Source organism: Artemia sp. Qi Xiang Cuo, chromosome 5, assembly GCF_049724085.1.
Source record: "Artemia sp. Qi Xiang Cuo chromosome 5, ASM4972408v1, whole genome shotgun sequence".
In the NCBI taxonomy this organism is placed as follows: domain Eukaryota; kingdom Metazoa; phylum Arthropoda; class Branchiopoda; order Anostraca; family Artemiidae; genus Artemia; species Artemia sp. Qi Xiang Cuo.
The window spans coordinates 6,551,398-6,573,726 of NC_142798.1; the positions used below are offsets into that span (position 1 = coordinate 6,551,398).

Sequence of the window (22,329 nt, forward strand, 5' to 3'; positions counted from 1 at the left end):
GGACCCCGTTGGTCCTTGGGGAGCTCGATGGGCCTTTGGGGGGCCCGGGGATGGCCTTTGGGGCAAAGGGAGGGCCTTTGGGGGTCCGATGGGACTTTGGGGGACGGGTGGGCCTGTGGGGCACAGGGAGGGCCTTGGGGGGGCTTGGGGGACTGTTTGGGACCGGGGGAGGGCCTTTGGGACTCCGATGGTCCCTTGTGAGCTAGATGGGCCTTTGGGGGGGGGCACAGGGAGGGCCTTTGGGTGCCGGGGGGACATTTGGGGACCGGTGGAGGGCATTTGGGACCCCGTAGGTCCTTTGGGAGCGCGATGGGCCTTTGGGGGGCCCCGGGGATGGCCTTGGGGGGGCGGGGGGGGCCTTTGGGGGCGCCGGTGGCCCTTGGGGAGCTTGGGGGGTCTTTGAGGGTCCGGGGGACAGTTGGGGGCCTGGGGGACATGTGGGGCCCGGGGGCGGGCCGTGGGGGGCTGGGGGGGCTTTGGAGGACTGGGGGCGTCCTTCGGGGTGGTGGTAGGAGGATTGGAACCCTTTGGGGTTGGGTTAGAGGACCTCACAACACTGTTCAAATGAAACTTGTGTATTATAACGACCACACTCAAATTATCTTCTAAAATCTCTTCAAAAATCTTCTTTTAAAATGTCTCTATCTGTTTCGCCGAAATAGTTCCATAACCTGTCTAAAACGGTTTCGCCCAAATAATCCCTAAACGTAAATTCAGCGTGTTCCTTTGTTATTGGAATCCCTGCGCTAATGCATTTCAAATTAATAGGAAACCTTTTCGCACGCTAAAACAATTCATCGCTAAGATGTTTCTTGCCTAATTGTTTCCATGGCCTTTGGTTATTAATATCCTTTGGAGTTCGACCAAAAGAACTGTTCCCGAGGCAACATTAATGATTTGAATCTATTCCTGGAGAAATGTTTCTAGGCGAAAATTTTTAAAGTCTGACAGATGATGTCATTGATTGATTGATCTGTCAAGAAAGGGGAAATTAATTTGTTGTTTCTAAGGGGAATTATTGATTCACGATAGGTGAATTGAGGTCGACAGCACAGGTGTCCTGACTCGTGACAGCACCACGTGGTTTATGGTTTTCTCAGTGAGAAAGTTCCTGTTTATTCATTCTCAGTGAGAAAACCATATAACAGACATGAATTGCTGGTGTCATCCTTAAATGGGACAAAGTTCCTGTTTTTCAAATTCTCACTGACAAAAACCATAAAGACATACAAAAATGTGAGAAAGTTCCTGTTTTTCAAATTCTCACTGACAAAAACCATAAAACATCCATAATTTGATGTTAACATTCGAGAAAAACATCAAATAAATCGACCTTGGAAAAAGAGGTCATTGAGCGATTACGCAATCTTTCTCCCTAGGGACTCTATGACCATAGTGTTTCATAATTCCCCACGCTCGTGAATCAATAATGTCCCCCATCGATTATGTAAATCACCCCTCATGCCATTACACGTGGCCAAACAACAACAACAACAGATCGATTGACCTTGACCCCCATTAGACTCGATCGATAATCCTTGAATAAATTATGTCCCGTCAGCATTAAATTAAATTGTAGATGGCAGCAGGGGTGTTCGTTCTGTATCTTTAGGGTCACTTCTACTTAACTTAGCTCAATCGCTAGCACTGGCATCAACTGGGGAGAGGGAGGGCAGAGGGTTTGTATTTACAAGACCCCCCCCCCCCAATTGATTTTCAACAATATATTTCCGGGGGGTATTTTTATTGACAAATATCTTTTTGGCATTTTGATTGAAAAATGGAAAAAAATTACATTTTTTTCAAAAAAATGACACCCCTAAATTTTAGTGAATTGAAGTCACTGAATTCTCCTAACATTGTATTTTTTTCCATCTATATCATATTAACTGAATTACCGCTTACCAAAGATAGCTTCCTAATTGCAAATTGTTTGAAATTCCTTCAGTAGCTAAACCAACTGGAATAGATTCCATTTAGTCAATCATAAGAATTCATTTAAAAAACTTTCCGAAAAAGAAGTTTTTCAAAGAAAAGTAATGGCAATATGAAACCTATAATAAGTCAAACTCGAAACAACCTTAAATCATAGGCAGCGCAATAGCGCTGCCTAAGTAAAGAGCGATGTGGGCACAACGTATTATTTATTATTATTTCTTTTAGACCAGGGCACTTCGTATAGAAGAAGTTGCCGGAGAAACTTTGAAAATTGCTCATTTGACTGGAAGGGCAAATGCCCTTTTTAATAATCGAAAGTGATTATAGGACAACAGCCCCCCCCCCCCACACGCTCATCATTTCCCCAAACAAATCCAATAAAAATTTTGAGATCCAATAAACCATTTTGTTCAGCGTAATTGAAAAGTCCTAAAATTGTATCTTTAAGGATGACAAACCCCCTCCCCCCAGCCCTCAGTTTAAGAGTTGTAAACTATGCCCCGAGGGCATATAAGGTTTTTATGGAAAGGAAGGTCGTATAAACTTCGAAAGGGGCTCATTTGACTGGTAATTGAGAGTTCTAATGCCCTTTTTAATATTCAAAAGTGATTGGAAGGAAACCATCCCCCTCCCCCACCTATCATTTCTCCAAACACAACCAATCAAAATTTTGATATAGCCATTTTGTTCAGCGTAGTTGAAAATTCAAGTAATTGTGTTTTTAATGATGACAAGCCCCTCCCCCCATAGCCCTCGGGGCAAGGATTGGAAATTGTGCCCCGGGGGCAAAAAGGTTTTTCATGGAGAGGGTGGTAGTTTAAACTTCGCAGAGGACCCATTGGATTGGAAATCAGAAGTTCTAGGGGCTTTTTTAAAACTTAAGATGATCGGAGGGCATCTAGCCTCCCCCTTACGCTCTTTTCCGAAAATGTATCCAATAGAAATTGTTAAGGAAGCCATTTATTCAAAACCGTCTCAAGATCATATAAAAAGGCCTCCATATATATATATATATATATATATATATATATATATATATATATATATATATATATATATATATATATATATATATATATATATATATATATATATATATATATATATATATATATATATATATATATATATATATATATATATATATATATATATATATATATATATATATATATATATATATATATATATATATATATATATATATATATATATATATATATATATATATATATATATATATATATATATATATATATATATATATATATATATATGTGTATATATATATATATATATATATATATATATATATATATATATATATATATATATATATATATATATATATATATATATATATATATATATATATATAAATTTTTATATAAGTTTTTTATGTTTTTAAAAAATAAAGTTGTGAGACAGAGTCAAACTTTAGCGTAAAGAGCGAGGCGTTGGGGAGGGGACAGCCCCTTTCATATACGGAATAATTTCTGTTCGTTTTAAGTTTTAATGTGACTCCTTACTTTGAGTTTAAAAAACTTGTTTTTTTTTATTTAATTTCTGATCGTTTTTTAGTTAATGCAGCTTTTATTTTGGCTCACCGTCATTGAATAAGTAAACAAAATTTGCAAAAATTGACATCAAAATTCCATTTTTAAAAGTTTCGATTACTATTGAGCCGTATCACTTTTTTTTATTGTTTTTTTATTACGTATATGTTATTACGTATATGAGGGGTTCTCCCCTTAGTCAATACCACGCAATTTACGTTAACAGCTAAAAAAAAAATTAATTCACAAACCCCTGAATCCCAAAGGCCGTTTAACTAGAATCGATAGCTCTTTTGAAAGCACTAAAAAAACTGTAGAGTAAAGAGCGAGGTATTGACTTGGGGGGAGAACCTCCTTATATGCGTAATAATTTCTGTTCGTTTTAAGTTCTAATGCTTCTTACTTTCAGTTGAAAAAGCTTGTTGTTTTTAAATTTAATTTCTGATTATTTTTAAATAATGCTTGGAAATCCGGCGCCCCCTTCATAGAAATGTCCCTTACCCTAAAGAAACATCCTCTACGGAAAGATTCTCCCAAGTAACCCCCACCTCCAGCCCCCCCTCCTACCTGAAAAAATCCTTTCTGAAAATGTCTGTATACTTCCCAATAACCAATACAATATGTAAGCAATGGGCAAAGTTCATAACTTGCAGCCCTTCCCCTGGGAACCGTGGGGGATTAAGTCATCCTAAAAGACATATTTACCAGATTTTCAACTATGCTGAACAAAATGGCTATCTAAAAATTTTCATTGGGTGACTTTGGGAAAGAAATGAGTGTGGGAGGGGGGCCAAGTTACCTCCAATTTTTTTGGTCAGTTAAAAAGGGCACTAGAACTTTTAATTTCCGTTCAAATGAGCCCACCCACGATTTGCTAGGACCACTGGGTCGATACGATCGCCCTTGGGAAAAAAAAAAAAAAAAAAAAATAATAAATAAACACGCATCCGTGACCTTTCTTCTGACAAAAAATACAAAATTTGACATTTTTGCAGGGAGGAGCTTGAAACTTTCGCAGTAGGAGTTTCTGATACGCTGAATCCGATGGTGTGATTTTCATTAAAGTTCTATGACTTTTTGGGGATGTTTCCTTTTTTAGAAAATAAGGCAAATTTTCTCAGGCGCTTAACTTTTGATGGGTAAAACTTAACTTCACTTAATGAACTTTTGATGGGTTTTCATTAACTAAACTTAATGAAACTTATATATTTGAAATCAGCATAAAAATCTGATTCTATTGATGTATCTATGGGTATCAAAATTCCGGTTTTTAGAGTTTCGGTTACTATTGAGCCGGGTCGCTCCTTACTTACAGTTCGTTACCACGAACTGTTTGATAGAATAGCATCTTCAAAGTAAATTTTTTTAATCAACACAACTGCAGACACCTCACTATTCTGCAAAAGAATTGTGCTGATAAAACTGTGCATGAATTGTGCATGATTGTGCCTTTTAAAACATCTGGAAGCAGCAACTCGATGTTTTCAAAATTCTTTATCTTAGCGCAGAAAGCCCCTTCCATCGGCTCAAGTGGTGCCACACATTATCATCCCCGTCATCCAGTTATAATTTAGAATAAAGCTGAAACTATGTTGTATAATAATTTTTTAATTGAAACGTATAGAAATTATTACGATGGTTTCGAAAATGAAACCCAAAATGAACAGAAAATAAAACGTAGAAATGATATATTCTGCACAAAGATAACATATTCTGCTATACGTATATAGATGGGTCTGAAAATAGAAAAAAATTAAAAGGACAAACTTAGGACAAACAGAAATTATCATAAGAAATAAGTAAAGCTACCATCCTTCTATACCATCTATACGCTGATTTGCGCTTTGCTAAAAATTATTTATGAGCATTGCATTTGATTTGCTATACTGTGCACGAAAAAAAATGCTAATTAAAGTTTACAAAGATGAACTATCACGAATAATAGAGGGGCCACCACCCCCCCCCCCCCTCAATCCTTTAAAAGGCTTAAGTATGTTTTTCGCTTTGCTGAAAACGATATGTTTGGGACTTTAAGTTTAATTTTACATTTTAAAGAACCTTTTTTTTTTACCAAAACTTTTTTCTATTGATTCATTTCTTTTCAACATATAGGAGATAAATGCGTAAATAAAGCTTTTGAAATAAACATCGGCAATTTTTCAAGCAATCTGTTTCGTTTGCTGAAGAAATATTATGAAATTGATAACATCAATCACTGAATTCCCAATTGATTTTCTAGACATCTGAAAGGAATGTAGGTGAAAAGAAGATAGTATGTATAGCAATTTAATGTATATTATACTTATGGAATTAAATTTACTGTTTAAAGAATAACGATATTAATTTCTTGAAATGTAAGAAATTTTTGACTTTTCAGTATTGTAATTTGTGAGGATAAAAGAGAATTGTTTAAAACACATTCCGTCGTCAGCAAAGTGCAAATGACGCTCTTGTAATTAGTAGGATGGGAGTGAGGGTGTTAGCCTTTCTCTGATGTAACAAAGTATGAAAATAGTTTGTGTTCATTAACGTCTAATCGGCTCTGTTTATATGTCCTATAGGTTTCAACCTTATCAGAGACAAATTAAATTTAGTTCCATTTTCAGACGTTACGAAATGATGCAACCAAATATTTTTTTTTTCAAAATCGCCGTCTTCGCCAAGGTTCTCTTGGATTTATCTACATGCAACTTTAAATATAATGGGGGAAAACATCTGCGTTTTTATAAATCTGAGTTCGGAAAAATATTGTCATTAGCCCTTTCTTGGGCATTATTTGGCCCGACACATTTTTTACATTAGGTTCCTCTTGAACCTTGGCCCACAGACTTATAACTGTCTATTTCAACTGACCTTGGACCAAACGTAGTCTGGTGTTTTTCTGGGCTCCTTAGCACCCTCCGCCTAAAAAAACACTATGTAATTTGATTAATTGACCCTTTACATGCACCTGAAGCATTTAATAATTATTTTTCTAATGTTCCCCATACTGATTCCCGCTCCTCCTTACAGGCTGTATTCCCTTGCTTCTATTCTAGATCCATGTTTTTCTGCCCCCAACTGATAGCAATGAGGTACTTCAAATCATCGGTTCTCTTCCTAATAGTTTTACACCTGACTGTCTTGGATTAAGTAATAAGCTCCTGAAGCCCATCATGCATATTGCCAACCTATCTTTAACCCACGGAGTTTTCCCTGATTTACTAAAGTCAGCCATTGTTATCCCAGTTCTTAAAAAGGGCGATCCAACTGAGATACGTAATTATCGTCCAATCTCAATTCTCCTTGTCATATCCAAAGTGCTCGAGAGAATCATCTTCAGACGTCTGTCTCCCTTTCTGTTTGACAGTCAGCACTCTGTTTCCTTGATTTCTCCTCACCAATATGGATTAGGCCGAAATTTTCAGCTTTTCATGCTCTAATTGACGCCACACAGTTCATACGCTCACAACTCGGCCTTAAAAAAACCGTATTGGGCTTGTTTTTCGATTTTTCTAAGGCCTTTGACACGGTCGATCATAGTATTTTAATAAGTAAATTAAATAGTTACGATATTCGTGGTGTTCCCCTCTCTTGGTTTGATTCTTATCTATCTGGAAGGGTACAGAGTGTGAGTTCAGGGGGAGTATCCTCTCAGCCCTTACCTGTTCGGAGGGGTGTCCCGCAAGGCTCCGTTCTAGGCCCGATTTTATTTCTCCTATATATCAATGATCTTGTTATGGACCTGGGCCCTTCAGTGTATCCTGTACTATTTGCTGATGACAGCAACTTCTTCATCACTGGCACCAATTTACCATCGGAAATAACCATCGGAGTCCAGGCGTGGTGCCTTACGAATAACATGACCATTAATAGCAAAAAAAGTCAAACAGTATTATTCAGAACCCCATACAACAAAGACGTAATTCAGCCTGCTCTTGGTCTCAAGTACTCCTCTGACATCCTCCCACAAGTGGAGGTTGCCAAGTTTCTTGGTGTATTAATTGACTCATGCTTGTCCTTCTCTAATTATATTTCTTACATCACAGCAATAATTTTGAGACAAGTAGCTAGGATTAACCGTGTGAATTATTTTCTTCCTTCTGATATCCTAGTTACCCTCTATTATTCCTTTATTTTTCCTTACCTTTCTTATTGCGGATCAGTTTGGGGAAATACAAACCGGTCTTTCATTAAAAAACTCAAATTTGCCCAAAACCGTGCCATTAAAGCAGTTTTTCGGCTTCCCCGTCTATATCCAACCCGTGATTTGTATTCAGATTTTGGCATAGCTCCACTTGATCAAATCATACAAAAACTAAATTTATCGCTTGCTTACTCTGCTTTCCACAACAATCTTCCTCCTCAATTACTAACCTATTATAACATTAATAATTCGGAAGCCCATTGTCTCTGTTCATCGAATAGAGCCATTATAATCCCTAAATGTGTTTCCAGTGCTGCCCAGCAATCTCCCATTTACAAATTTATTATTCAATGGAACAAAATACCCTCCAGTGTTGAACTAGCCACAAGTTTCTGCAAGCTGTATAAAAATGTAACAAAACTTGATAATATAATTTAATCTTTCAATTTTTAACCAATTTGCTTTAATTACCCATGTTTTATTCTTCAATCTGTCTTTTTCAGTGTTATTTTAATTTTTTTTTCTTTCTTTGGTCTTTAACAAGTTCTCTTCTAGGATCTTTATTGTTATTGATGTTTGTGTTAAGGTTTATTCAAATAAATTGAAATTGAAATTGAATAATCCTCTAAGCCCACCAGTGATCCTTAAAAGTTTCTAACACATCATAAAAAAATTGTATGGCACTGTTAAAGGCCGAAATTTCAGACGGTGAGGAGGTGGGTGCCTATGATATGAAATTTTCTTATAAATTATGACCCACTCTACAAAAAACCCCCCTGATTCCCGTTTCTTTTTTTTGCGAATGGAAGCTTCCTCCATTTTGTCGATCCAATGTATTTCGAGGATGCGTCTTAGACAGTCATTCTAAACCCTGGAATTTATGTTTGTCCACCGTTTGACTTGACGAGGCTCACAAGGTACTTAAATCCTTCAATACTCTTAAGCACGCAAGTTCTGACTTAGGTTGGGGGAGGGAAGGTAATTTGTTTACATTGTTTCACACAATTTTTGTTTTCAGTGTTTTTCCCTAATTGACAGACAGGATACTCCACTTCTTTCAAGAGCTCAGTAATGATTTCTGTAGTCTCTCTCTTAACCATTAAATAAGACAAGACTCCTAGGGCATCAGCAAAATCACCGCCACACAGGGTGTGGCTGTGGTTCAGTTGGATTTCAACTTTGAAATTGCGCATCCGATGGATATAGTCTATGAGGATGACAAAACACAATGGAGACAGAATACATCCTTGCCCGTTTTTCAAGGATGGGTCTAAGATGGTTATTTTCAAACCCTTGCGATTCGTTTTTGAAGCAGCTTAGTTACCGCCCTGGGTTTAAATCATTGGCTGTATTTTTCCTTACACCTCCAAGCTTATTAAAAGTGATTCCTGTGTGTGTGTTATATATGTGGCAATTTCGCATCCAAGGCCCCATTCGACTCGATGAAGCTCTCGAGGTGCTTAACCTCTTCAATTCAGCACACCAGTTCAAGCTTTGAGTGGGGAGGGGGAGTAATTCGCTTCATGTATCGCATGATTTTTGTTTTCTGCATACTAATCGAAAGTCTCGGTGGCCCCGTTGTATTTTAGAGCACAGTGATGTTTTCTGCAGTTTCTCTTTTAAATTAGACAATGGTGATGTGTCGTCAGCTGTCATGCTAACACACACTGGGTGTGGCTCTGGTTCAGTTGGATTCCATATATGAGGTTGAGTATTCGAAGTATATGGCCGACGAGGATGCCAAAAAGTAATCGGGACCAAGTACAACCTTGACCGACATGAAACTTTACACTGAAAAATCAGTCAGGTCCTCATCATAAGTCTGTATGACAAATGACTGTTCCTACTACAATACAAAAAATCATACACAAGACCTTGTCGTGGAATCAATAATGAAACCAGAGGATGTCATTCAGTTTATTCTACAATGAGCACTCTTAGAGTTTAGACCTAATCAGCATAGAATCATTCGGGTCTAACGCCATCCAACTCTTAATATTGAGTCAACTTTTGACAGACAACGTTTCAGTATTTCTTTCCAAAAGACTTCAATCCATAGAGATTATAGTGTATTTTCCCGCTAATTATTGCAGTCGATTGTTCAACCTCTCTTGAATAGCTTGGCAATAACCTTTTCTTCCATTCAGTGCATCAGTTGCTCATATCAGTGTGAACATCTCATGAAGGAGTTAGGCCAATAATTAGGCTCCATAGTACAAGAGCTAAGGCTGAAGATTGCTAATTCCAGCAGCTTGACCTTCAGCAAACGATTTCTAATTTTGAGCTAATCAAACATCCAAGATCAAACTTGGTACCTAATAACTAAAAAAAAACTATCTGTAAACGGCTAGAAGTTTGCATAAATCGTGACCTTTTTTCTAGGGGCTTAGGGGGTCATTTCATCCATGGAGCCATTTTTGCTGGGGCTTTTGAATATTTTACCAACAAGCTATCTGAAAATTTTGGTCAGATATCATGGAAAGCTATGGGGAGCTGGGTAACAAAAAATGGCAAAGATGGAGGGATGGCAACCTTCCGTTGTTTTTAACCTTTGAAAGAAGTCATATGATCTTGAACTACTATCGAAATTAGCCCTCTCCCAAGTTTTCGAAACCTCCTCTTCCTTAGCAATTGTTCAGAAAAGAAGACAAATAGGATGCACATGGCTCTTTATTATAGGTAAAGCTAAAGCTTTGCCTCTAAAAGTATAAAATATACTACAAGATATAAGCACAGTTTTAAGTACACCAGTATACTCTTTACCTTGAATATTTTTTGCCTGTTTTAAGTTTAAAGCATACGCTTGATTTAAGTAGAAAAATTAGTTTCATTTTAGTGTAAATAGTCTAACAAAAGAAAGACGATAAAAGCAAAATAAAATGAAAATTCCACTATCGTTTGGCATGTGGTAAACTTCTTGATATGGCGAAAATGACCATCTTCTCAAAACAGATTCGCTCACTATCATCTGATAGATTTTTTCGATGTTCAAGTTTAATTAAATTTCAGTGGGCTTGTTAATGAATAAAAACATAAATCTCACATAATAAAAATTCTCAGTCCATTCCTGGACGCCAAGAACCAACATATTAAAATTTTGAACGATCATAGAATCGTTACTGCTCCTTTTCTGTGACACAACCTTACATCTCATCTTCGAAGAACAAATCTATATCTTTCTTACCCTATCCCCTGGGGAAAAAATCCATTCAAAAAAATAAATAATAAAAATGTAAATAATTCAACTCAATTCCAAATTTTACATATTTATTGTACGTATAACTTAATTCCAGTGTAATTATATTTAAATTAATATTTTACAGTTTACTTACTACACCTTAATTTAAAAATCCTTTTGTAATTAAAAAAAAAAAATTACCGTTTTATTGAAAAGGTGCAAGGGAGCTCCTGCCTCTCAGTTCTTCTGGGATCAGATTCCACACCTTTGAACATGTTATGTTTTGAGCAAAATCTGATCGTACACTCTGGGTATTGGATATGCGCAAGTTTAATGATGGTTGGGTGTGCAAATTATGCTAGTCCAAGATAGGTCGAAATATTGTATTAAATGAAGCCGGCTGCTCACCAGCTAAAAACTTAAACACAAAAGTCAGGCATGACAGCTGATGGAGCCACTCCAGTGACAAATTATCTTCATTTTTTTCAATTAATAACAAACAGCTTTTGTGAATCGGGGTCACTTTTTGCAGATGAGAATTGAAGATTAACAAATCAATGCACAATATTATTAATGGGCCTTTATAAGGTCTTTGTACAAGAGACGGTGGTAGTTTTAGGGGGGAAGAGGGGGCACTTGCCCTGGGTGCAGAGACTTTAGGGACGCAAAATTTCAAATAAATAATCTAATAACTACAATCATTTTGTAACTTTTGAAATCTATTTTTATTAAAATAAAGTATGTAAAATAAAGTATGAGTGCGCGGTTGGCATTAAATATGAGCAAATTGAATAAAAAAGTTTAGTATTTTGTTATATTTTCAAAACCATTTCTTGAAAATAAAAGTAAGTAGCAATAAAAGTAAAAATTGTGATGATTTAGATCCCATTCAGTTGTTCCACTAATTCTGTTATATGAAAAAAAATTCAATACCGACAAAATCCTTAAAGAAACGTATAGGTGTGTCAGAATTAATTGTGCAATACAGAGATGAAAGGGTCTTCGCAAACGTAAGAGTTACCTGTCAAATATTATTAGCGATTGCGCTGTCGGTGGCTAGTAATGAGCAGTCGATTACCTTAAACCTTAAATTCTCCAGAGCCAGAAATGGCACATGGGGCATCTACGGTGCCTCACCAGACATCACGGGGCTACCTGCGGCCCTGACGTCCTCCCACGTGATCGAAGAGACATCTCTCATTTATTTAGATCCAGTTCATACGGTCATCGCAAGGTGTGTCTTGGCCTACCTCTTTTGCACCACCCTTCAGAGCGCCACTCATAAAATTTACAGTGGAGTCAATACCCTAGCATACAAAGGACGTGGTCAAAATACGTCCATCTCCTGCGTTTTAAAAGTAATGGTTGATTGGTTAGCCGGCGAAATTATGTACGTGTGACCTATTCCTGCCACGATAGTTTCAGTATTTTTCTAAGGCACGTGTTTTCAATTGCTAGGACGCGCTTCTCCTGTTGGACTTGTAGATTCCAGCATTAGCTTGTATAGAGGAGAATGTACATCACATTGCTATTCATGAGACGGAGCTTCAAGCGCAGAGATTATTTCTACTGAACCAGATTGGTTCCAACTTAATAAAAGCTGGTGTTGCTAATCCAATCCTTCTTTTGATTTCGTTGGCCATTTCACCTTTATAATCAATTTAATTCCCGTGATACATTTTCATTGACTGTTCAATTGCCTTATCTTTGCATTTCAGTGTCAATGGAGAGTCAGATATAGCCATGCTCTTTTTCTTACTGACATGTACCGATTTTTTTACCTTTTCATTAATGGCGTAAAAGTAGCAGCTTCGGTCACTGTTTTGCTTCTTCAAGAAGAGCAGTGTCATCAGCGACGAGATCTTTCCGCTGCATATCTTCACTCCAAAGGCTGAAGACTGTATTATAGTGTAGTCAATAACAAGAACAAACAGGATTTGGGATAGGACACATCCCCTTTTAACACCAGACGTTATTTTGAAGAAACAGGTATTCCCATTTTCTGTGCGCAAACAACATTCACTATCTACATAGAATACATTTTAACTAGTTTATAGGGTACTCCGTAATAATTCAAAGCCTTCGATAAAGTCTTTCGATCAGCAGAACCGAATACCTTTTTTGAAATCAATGAAGAGTATGTATATATATATTTTGTATCCCATTCCCAGAAATTTTCAACCATAAGTCGAAGAATGAAAACAACATTAGAGCAAGACCTATCAGTTCGAAAACCGTCTTGCTCTTCCCTGAGGTTTAAGTCTAGGACGTTCTTATGCGTTGTAACATGAGTGTGGCTGGTATTTTACTAGGTAAAGGCGCTACGTTGATACCCCTCCAGTTGTCACAGATTAGCGCATCGCCCTTCTTGAAGAGTTTGACCAGTATGGCCCAATCTAAAATTTTGTGACTGTTCGTTATCCCAGATGACCACTAGAAGAAAAGTCGAAAACAGTTATGGAAACTTGAATCGATGTCTTCAGCATCTCTGCCATGATTCCATTCACTCCAGATACACATCCATCTTTCAATTTTTGCACAGTACTCGTCACTTCTTCGGTGCTGGGGGCGTCAGCACTTATGTAAGAAAATTCAGATCGATTATGAACAATAGTCAGATTGAATATGGGCCAGGATTGACTAAATAATTTAGCGTTAATGAGAAAAGAACGGGAAGACTTTGAAGCATTTAATTGGGACTAGATAATAAGTAATTTTGCAGAGGCTAGAGCAAGAAAAGCCACATTTGAATACATGGAAATTTTGTCAATAAAATATATTTATATTAAAAATTGGCCTGAAAATTATGGGTGATAGGGGAAAGGGGTGCTAATGAATATTTTTCCCCGGGCGCAAGAAAAGCCATAACCACCACTGACAAAAGGACAAGTTATTTTCTGTTGCACGGTGTTCTTCCATATTTTTTTTCAAGGATCTGACATAGTTTTAGTACTACTGCTTGTGTATCAAGCACGAATAACATGTTCTCATCAAGGAGGACTCTCAGATATTTTGTAAAATACTTTTCAGGTTGAGCAATAAGACCTCTAGATGTTTGGATACCATATATCTTCGGATGGAGACCCCTGACTGGGAGAACAGTTAAACACAAGATTCTTCAATATTAATAACAAGGTGGTTAGCATCCGTCCAGAGATACGTCTCCTGGAGGATATACCTGACTTTAGGCAAGAGCGTTGTATTTTTTTTTCGCAGTACCATCGGTGAAAGCTACGAGCTGATCAGCATAATCTTCGGGCTGAAGAAACTTTTCATCATAGAAAATACTACAGCAGCGAAGATATGTACGTGTCGGGTTTGACACTCAACGAGGATCATTAACGTGGATCAGAAACAGTAGTGATTTTAATATTGAGACCTTACGGACACCACAGCTGAGAATTAAATCGTTTCCTGGATGTTCTTCTATATAAATCTTGCCATTCTTAAGGTTTGACTTGAACCAATCAAGATCTTCGCCTCGTATCCCTAAATGTTCCAGTTTTGCGAAAAGAATTGAATTCGTATACTCCTTTGAAATTATGGGTTTATTTTTTATTAATCCATACTGAATATTTTTGCCCCATGTAAATAGCCATGCCTCTTCTATTCAATATTGGTCTGTTTGGAAAAGAGGAGGTATATCCGGGCATTTCCAGAAGAGTATCTGTTTATCTCGTTAGCAAAGTTTCACCACAGCCATACAGCTACAACTGGCCTTAGCTGTCAAAAAAGATCCACAAGTCGGAAAACAAAGAGAATAACCCTGACGGTTCTGTTTTAGGACAGTAAACTGAGAATCAGGGTGTCTTAGTTAGATTAATCACTTATTCATATTCACTTCTAAGAAATTTTATGAAATAACGGGGAATCTTAATCATTATTAATTTCACTATCAAAATGTTTAAAATAGTAATTTTTCTTCTTTAAGCTCTATTAATCCAACATTACTTTGGCCAGTTGATGAGCAAGTGTTCCCAGGCGGAGGGGGGTGAACAGGAAATCATTACTTACAAGCATACTGATAAGAGCCAATGACTTTCCCTTTGAGAAGTGCAGTAAAGTTGCCTAACTTGAAGTTCGCTAACTTAAAAGTTTCTTATAACACTTACAAGAAAAATAATGCAAGAACAAACGAAAAGGAAAAAGCTCTACTTCAATCAACAGAACAAAAAACTTCAGGATCATGCATTTTGTAAGTTACACATTACACTCTCTCATGATGCAGGTGTAATATTAAAAAAAAGAAGTTTCAATGCTTTTTAAGGCTATAAGGTAAACCCCTGCTTGAAAAATGTTCTGGTGCTGAGTGTCTGTCTGGAGCTATCTTCATAATATGACGCTTTCACCAATGCCATCTCTGAGCTGATTCAATTGAATGTTGAGCAGATTAATGAAATCTGGCGATAAACCTTGGACTTGCACAGCTAGGTTTTCGAGGTTTTCCCGTTTGATCAAAAACCATTGGATTTTTGCTGCAAGTCTATGTGTCATTACGGTCCAGTGGTTTTGTTGAAATATTTTAACTCAGTCATTGTAAAGTACTTCCATAAGAAAATAATATGTTCTACTAAAGTCCATTTATATATTTTTGCCTTTTTAAACTCTAAGACATTGAATATCAAACCCTGAGTCACGGATCCCTGGTGAGTTGTACTGTCGTCATAACGGCGAAGCAAATTATTTATTTAAACGTTTCGGCGAATTTGCTAGATATCATAATTGTTTTCAATTGTTGCACCAGTTTGTAATCTCAATGATATTAATTTTTCTTCAAAATGGAAGCTCCTTTTGAATATCACTACAACAGCTTATCAATCAGTTCGATAAATACTTTAAAGCAGATAATATTAAGAAAATTTCTTGAATTTAAAACCTATTTAGAGCCAAGCAGAGGCAAAGCTAGGGTTTTAAGTTCCTTTGGGAGGGATACAAAGAATTTGCCAACAAAATCGCCCACTGTGCCGACAAATGCGGACACATAAGCTAAATTAAGACACCAGAGACGACCAAGTTCAAAGGCGTCAGCACGCAGTGTCGACGTCTTGAAACTTTGGGGGAGTTACCCCCCTTTAGATGTGCCACTGGATCCAAGGCCCCGTCTGAATTAGCTTCTTTGGAAAATGAATATCTTATTGAGTTGTCTCGCGACAATAAATTGAAGACAGAATTTGAGAACATGGAACTTTTTAATTTTGGGCATCAGGTGAAAGAAGAGTGTTCACTGCATAGTGGTTAAGCTACATGAATATTGATTCCATTTGTAATGTCCTATCTACGTGAAGCTGGCTTCACACAAATAGGGCATTACCAATGGATTGATTTTATGGTATTAATCGTTCGAAAATCAGCTTTGAACCATTAATGAGGGTTATCATACCCGATTCTATTTCTAGATCTGAGGGGCTGTGTTGTGAAGATGGAGCCTATCGCTTTCATTAATAATTTTTATAATGCCAATCATTAATTGATGTTCAGTAATAAATTATTTCTGAATCTACAATTTATGTTTGATTTGTTTTGAAACTAACCTAACCACAATAGAGGGCACTTCAACCGCATATCGAACCCTTGGTTGGGTGCATTTGAACAAGGAGCGACCGCTGCAACCAAGATCATGGTGGCTGCCCGGACTCAAAATGAATATTACCAAAATAGTTGAAATTAGATATTTATATCTAATAGTTTCCTTTTCCTTTATTCGCAGTTCAATGAATAATCGCTTTTAAAAAGTTAAGTTTGCCGATTTCTCAAGAAGGCCAAAAATTTTGAATAAAATCCGATGCATCATTGGAGCCGCAAAAAAATCTTACGCTTTAAGGACACTTTAACCCAAAAAAGATGGAAAACCTTTGCTAGGATGTAGAAAGAACCAATTTGAGTTGCTGCAATACGAATTTTGAACCAATAATATTAATTGCTGTCCCTGCGGGTGAGGAGTTGTAGGTCAGAAAAAACCCATAGCTGTGTGAATCCAGCGTAAACTAGGGGAACGACTAGTAGAATTTTCTAAATTTTTGTTTGCCTAGCGCAGCAAATTATTTTGCAAAAAGACAAATAATTCAATACATTTTTTTCAGGTTAATAATGTTCCAGATGAATATACTGTGACGGATCAACATTTCGCTTGCAATGTTGTAAGTTCAGTTCTCGCAATGATTTGTACAGTTTTATTACTAAGCTTTCGCCATTTCGTCAAAGGCTTCCTTCTTCTCACTGTAATACTTATTGAAGTCATCCAATACTTTCCTGAGACCCAGTTGAAAAGGTTTGAAAAACTTCTGTTTCTTTTATTTTAATTATTTACTACCGTTCTGTTTTATGGAGAAGTATTTAAAAAAAAAGTTTTTTCAACTGAAAGTAAGGAGCAACATTTAAACTTAAAATGAGCAGAAATTATTACGTAAACAAAGGGGGTTGCCCCCTCCTCAATACCTCACTCTTTATGCTAAAGTTTTTTAGTACTTTTAAAAAACCGTCTTATTGTTCTAATCTAATTCTGTTTCAGGAGTCATTATTAAACAATTGGGACAATATTCAAATATTAGCGTAAAGAGCAAGGTGTTGAGGAGGGGGAAACCCTCTTGATATACGTAATGATTTATGTTCGTTTTAAGCTTTAATGTTGCTCCTTACTTTCAGTTGAAAAAACTTGTTTTTCCTTTAATTTAATTTCTGATCGTTTTTAAATAATGCCAGGAAATATGGCCCCACATCAACGGAGAATCCCCCTGCCCACGAAAATATCCTCTAGACAAATCAATCCAGGTGAAAATTTACCTTGGACAATTACTCTGAACCACTCCACGTGTAAAATTGAAACGGAAAAGAGAAAGCACGATATATAAAAAGAATTCTGTATAAGAATTCTGGCAAATTCCCCCACTGTATAATTTCCCCTGACAAGTTCACTCCCTGAAAACTTCCCTTCCCATGGAAATCCCCCCTACGGAAAAACTCTAAGCAGAAAATTTGTCCCCCCCCCCACCCAAAAATTTATACCTACATCCGAATAATAAATACTATGTGCAAACAATAGGCAAATTTTATAACTTAAAGACCTTTTCCATGGGGCTGTGGGGGGGGGGTTCATTTTATACCCAAAGGCGTAATTATTGGGCCTTTCAACTATGATGAACAAAATGGCTGTTTCAAAATTTTGATCGGATGATTTTGGGAAAAAGGGGTGGGACAGGGGGCCTAGTTGCCCTCCAATTGTTTGGTCAGTTAAAAAGGGCACTTTTAATTTCCGAGCTTTTAATTTCCGTTTGAAATAGCCCTCTCGCTATATTCTAGGACCACTGGGTAGATACAATCACCCCTGAAAAAAAAAACCGAACAAATACGCATCCGTGATATATCTTCTGGCAAAAATACAAAATTCCACATTTTTTTAGATAGAAGCTTGAAACCTAAACAATAGAGTTCTCTGATACGCGGAATCTGATGGTATGATTTTCATTGGCATCAATTGACTTTTAAGGGCTGTTTCCTCCTTTTTTCGAAAAATTTTTCAGTCTCGTAACCCTTGATAAGTAAGACTAAACCTAGTGAAATTCGTATATTTGAAATCAGCATAAAAAGCCGATTCTTTTGATATATCTATTGGTATCAAAACTCTATTTCTTAGAGTTTCGGTTACTATTGAGCCGGGTCACTCCTTACTTACAGTTCGTTACCACAAACTGTTTGATTAATTAAATAAACACTTCTCAAGAAAGAAGTTTAAAGGAAGGTAAAGAGCAAAATCAAAATCTAGAACGAGTTAGAATTGCTATGAACGAATAGATGAGACAAAAACGAATAGAAGTTAAAATGGATAATCACGTCAAAATTGAAAATAGCAGACATAACTATCATAGGCAGCTTAATCGCGCTGCCTAAGTAAGGAACGATGTTGGCACAATGTATTTTTATTATTTTTTTTTTTTGGTTTTAGACCAGGGCGCTTCGTATCGAAAGAGTTGTCGAAGAAACTTTGAAAAGGGATCATTCGATTATACATTATAAGGGCTTGTACATTATAAGGGTTTGTACATATAAGGGCTATACATTAAAGGGCTTGTGCCCTTTTTAACAGTCGAAAGAGGTTGGAGTAAAACTAACACCCCTTTCACACCCACCATTTCCTTAAAAACATCCAGTTAAAATTTTGTTCAACGTAGTTGAAAGTCCGCAAAATAGGCATTTGAGGATGACAGCCCCCTCCCTCCCCCATAGCCCTCAGAACAAGGGTTGTAAGTTATGCCCTGGGGGTATACAAGGTTTTTATAGAAAGTGTTGTCGTAGAAACTTAGAAATGTCGTAGAAACTATTATTTGTTTTCCATACCAGGGCACTTCATATCGAAGGAGTTGTCGTAGAAACTTCGAAAAGGGGTCATTCAATTGGAAGTTGGAGTGGCTTGTGCCCTTTTTAATAGTCAAAGTGATTGGAAGGCAAATAACACCCTTTCCACGCCCACCATTTCACCAAACACATCCAATTAAAATTTTGAGATAGCCATTTTGTTAAACGTAGTTAAAAGTTCCGCAAATTAGGTCTTTCAGGGCAACAGCCCCCCTCCCACCCCCCTAGCCCCCAGAAAAAGGGTTGTAAGTTACGTCCTGGGGGTATATAAGGTTTTTATAGAAAGTGTTGTCGTAGAAACTTAGAAATGTCGTAGAAATTATTATTTGCTTTCCACACCAGGGCACTTCGTATCGAAGGAGTTGTCGTAGAAACTTCGAAAAGGGCTCATTCGATTGGAAGTTGGAGTGGCTTGTGCCCTTTTTAATAGTCGAAAGTGATTGGAAGGCACACAACACCCCTTCCACGCCCAACCATTTCACCAAACACATCCAATAAAAATTTTGAGATAGCCATTTTGTTCAGCGTACTTGATTTCCAGATATAAAATATGTTTTTGAGGAAGACACTTCCCCACAACCCTCGGGGCAAGGGTTTTAAGTTATGCCCTGGGGGCACATAAGAACGATGTTGGCACAATGTATTATTTTTTCCTTTAGACCAGGGCACTTCGTATCGAAGAAGTTGTCGTAGAACCTTCGAAAAGGGCTCATTCGATTGGAAATTGGAGTGGCTCGTGCCCTTTTTAATAGTCGAAAGTGATTGAAAGTCAACTAACACCTCTTCCACGCCCACCATTTCCCCAAACACATCCAATCAAAATTTTGAGATAGCCATTTTGTTCCACTCAGTTTAAGGTTCAGGAAATTATACCTTTGCGCAGGACACTCCTCCCCCAGTCTTAATGGCAAGGGTTATAAGTTATGCCGTGGGGCATATCAGGTTTTTATTGAAATCTTTGTCGTAGAAACTTCAAAATGGGCTCATTTGATTGGAAATTGAAAGGGCTAGTGCCCTTTTTAATAGTCGAAAGTTTTTTAAGGGCAACTAATCCCCCTCTCACGCCCACCATTTTCCCAAAAGCATCCAATCAAAATTTTGAGATATTCATTTTGTTCAACGTATTTGAAAGTTCTGGAAATTAGATCTTTTAGGATGATAAGCCCCCTCAGAGCCCTCAATGTAAGGGTTGTAAGTTATGCCCTGGGGACATATAAGGTTTATATAAAAAAAATGTTGTAGAAATTTCAAAAAGGGCTCATTTGATTGGATATTGAAATTGCCCTCTTTAATATTCGCAAGTGAGTGGAGAGTAATTAACCCCCCTCTGACGCCCACCCTTTTCCCAAAAACATTCAATCAAAGTTTAGAGATAGCCATTTTGTTCAACGTAGTCGAAAGTTCTGGAAATTATGTATTTAAGGATGACAAAACCTCCAGAGCCCCCAGGGCAAAGGTTGTAAATTATGCCCTGGGGGCATGTAAGGTTTTTATTGAAAGTGTTGTCTTAGAAACTTCAAAAGGACTCATTTGATTTGAAATTGAAAGGCCCAGTGCCATTTTTAATAGTTGAAAGTGATTGGAGAGCGACTAACGCCCCTATCACGCGCACCATTTCCGCAAACACATCCAATCAAAATAATGAGATAGCCATTTTGTTTAACGTAGTTGAAAGTTCTGGAAATTAGATCTTAGAGGATGACAACCACCCTAACAGCCCTTAGGGTAAGGGTTGTAATTTATGGCCTTGGGGCTGTGCGGTGTTTATAGAAAGTGTTGTCGTAGAAACTCAAAAAGGGCTCATTCGATTGAAAATCGAAAGGTCTAGTGCTCTTTTTAATAGTCGTCAGCGATTGGAAGGCTTGACATGTTTATAGTAAAGACTGATGTGGGTATAATGTATTATTTTTTGTTGTTTTTGTTGCTTAGAGCAGGGCACTTCGTATCGAAGAAGTTCTCGTGGAACTTCGAAAAGGGATCATTCGATTGTAAATAGAAAGGGCTGATGCCCTTTTTAATAGTCAAAAGTGATTGGAGGGTAACTAATCCCCCTCCCACGCCCAGCCTCCCATATGCCAATTATGTTTAAAAACTAAATGTTGCCTTAAGCTTAAATCAAAATTCGCTCTGTTAACGCTATTTCTCGATGAGGCATTTCAGCAGTATCAAACTTTTGGGGCTACTTCTGCTCTTAATATTTAACCAAATCAAAATATCGTAAGTTTATCCAAGCTATCAAAGAAATTAAACAGATTTTTTGCGAATGGTATCGGGTTTTCCATTTCAGATCAACTAGATGAGGTACGAAAAGAAGTTAAACACTACTATTTGTGTCCAGATTTTTAAAAGGGTGTATGCTGTTAAAAATTGCTGAAAATTTTTCTTCAGCATACAAATAGTAGGCCTAACTATAAAGTCTTAAAAAACGAAAAGATTTAAAGTATTATTTTATTTTTCCCTGAAAAGACTATGTCAATATAAAACGAACAGAAATTAATTAAAAAAATAATTTTCCACAAAATGAGTTTTTCAAAGAAAAGTAAAGAACTCCATTAGACAAAAAATGAGCAAAAATAAAATCAAATAATCTACCAAGTGGTAAACCGCCACAAATCAGCATCGATAAATAAATGAAACCCAAAACGAACAAAAATTACAATAAATAACCGAGTCAAACTCAAAACGAACAGAAATTAACATAAGTTGGGTTCAAAACCCCAATGCCTTCCCAAGGCCAGAACATAATTTGCACTTTACTGAAAAAAATACAAATGAATATGCATTGTCAGTTTGATATACATAGACTGATATTTAATAATCAAAATGTTAATTTTATTTGATTTATAATAGTTATAAGAGTATAAACATTTACATTTTTTCAGTAAAGTGCAAATTTTGTTCTGGCCTAGGGAAAGCATAGGAGTTTTGAGTCCCACTTCTGTTAATTTCTTTTCATTTTAAGTTTGACTGGGTTATTTTTTGTAATTTCTTTTCGTTTTGGGTTTCTTTTATTTATTGATGCTGCTTTATAATAGTTTCACGCTTGGTAGATTTTTTATTTTATTTTTGCTCATTTTTGTTTAATGGCGTTCTTTACTTTTCTTTGTAAAACTTGTTTTTTGGAAAAAGTTTTTTTAATTAATGGTTGAAGAAATGAAGACAACACGAACAGAAATTAAAAC

General features: G+C 36.8%; 1 protein-coding gene across 2 annotated transcripts in view; it reads left to right on the forward strand.

The window, feature by feature from the left end:
* Nucleotides 1-16,918: 16,918 nt before the first annotated feature.
* Nucleotides 16,919-22,329, forward strand: part of LOC148951748 (adenylate cyclase type 3-like) — a 190,096-nt gene continuing 184,685 nt past the window's right edge. For both annotated transcript variants that reach the window (XM_089088701.1, XM_089088702.1), the window contains exon 1: nucleotides 16,919-17,066. In XM_089088701.1, the coding sequence (XP_088944827.1) occupies nucleotides 16,954-17,066 (113 nt within the window). In that variant the 5' untranslated portion in view covers nucleotides 16,919-16,953. The remainder of the gene's footprint in view (nucleotides 17,067-22,329) is intronic.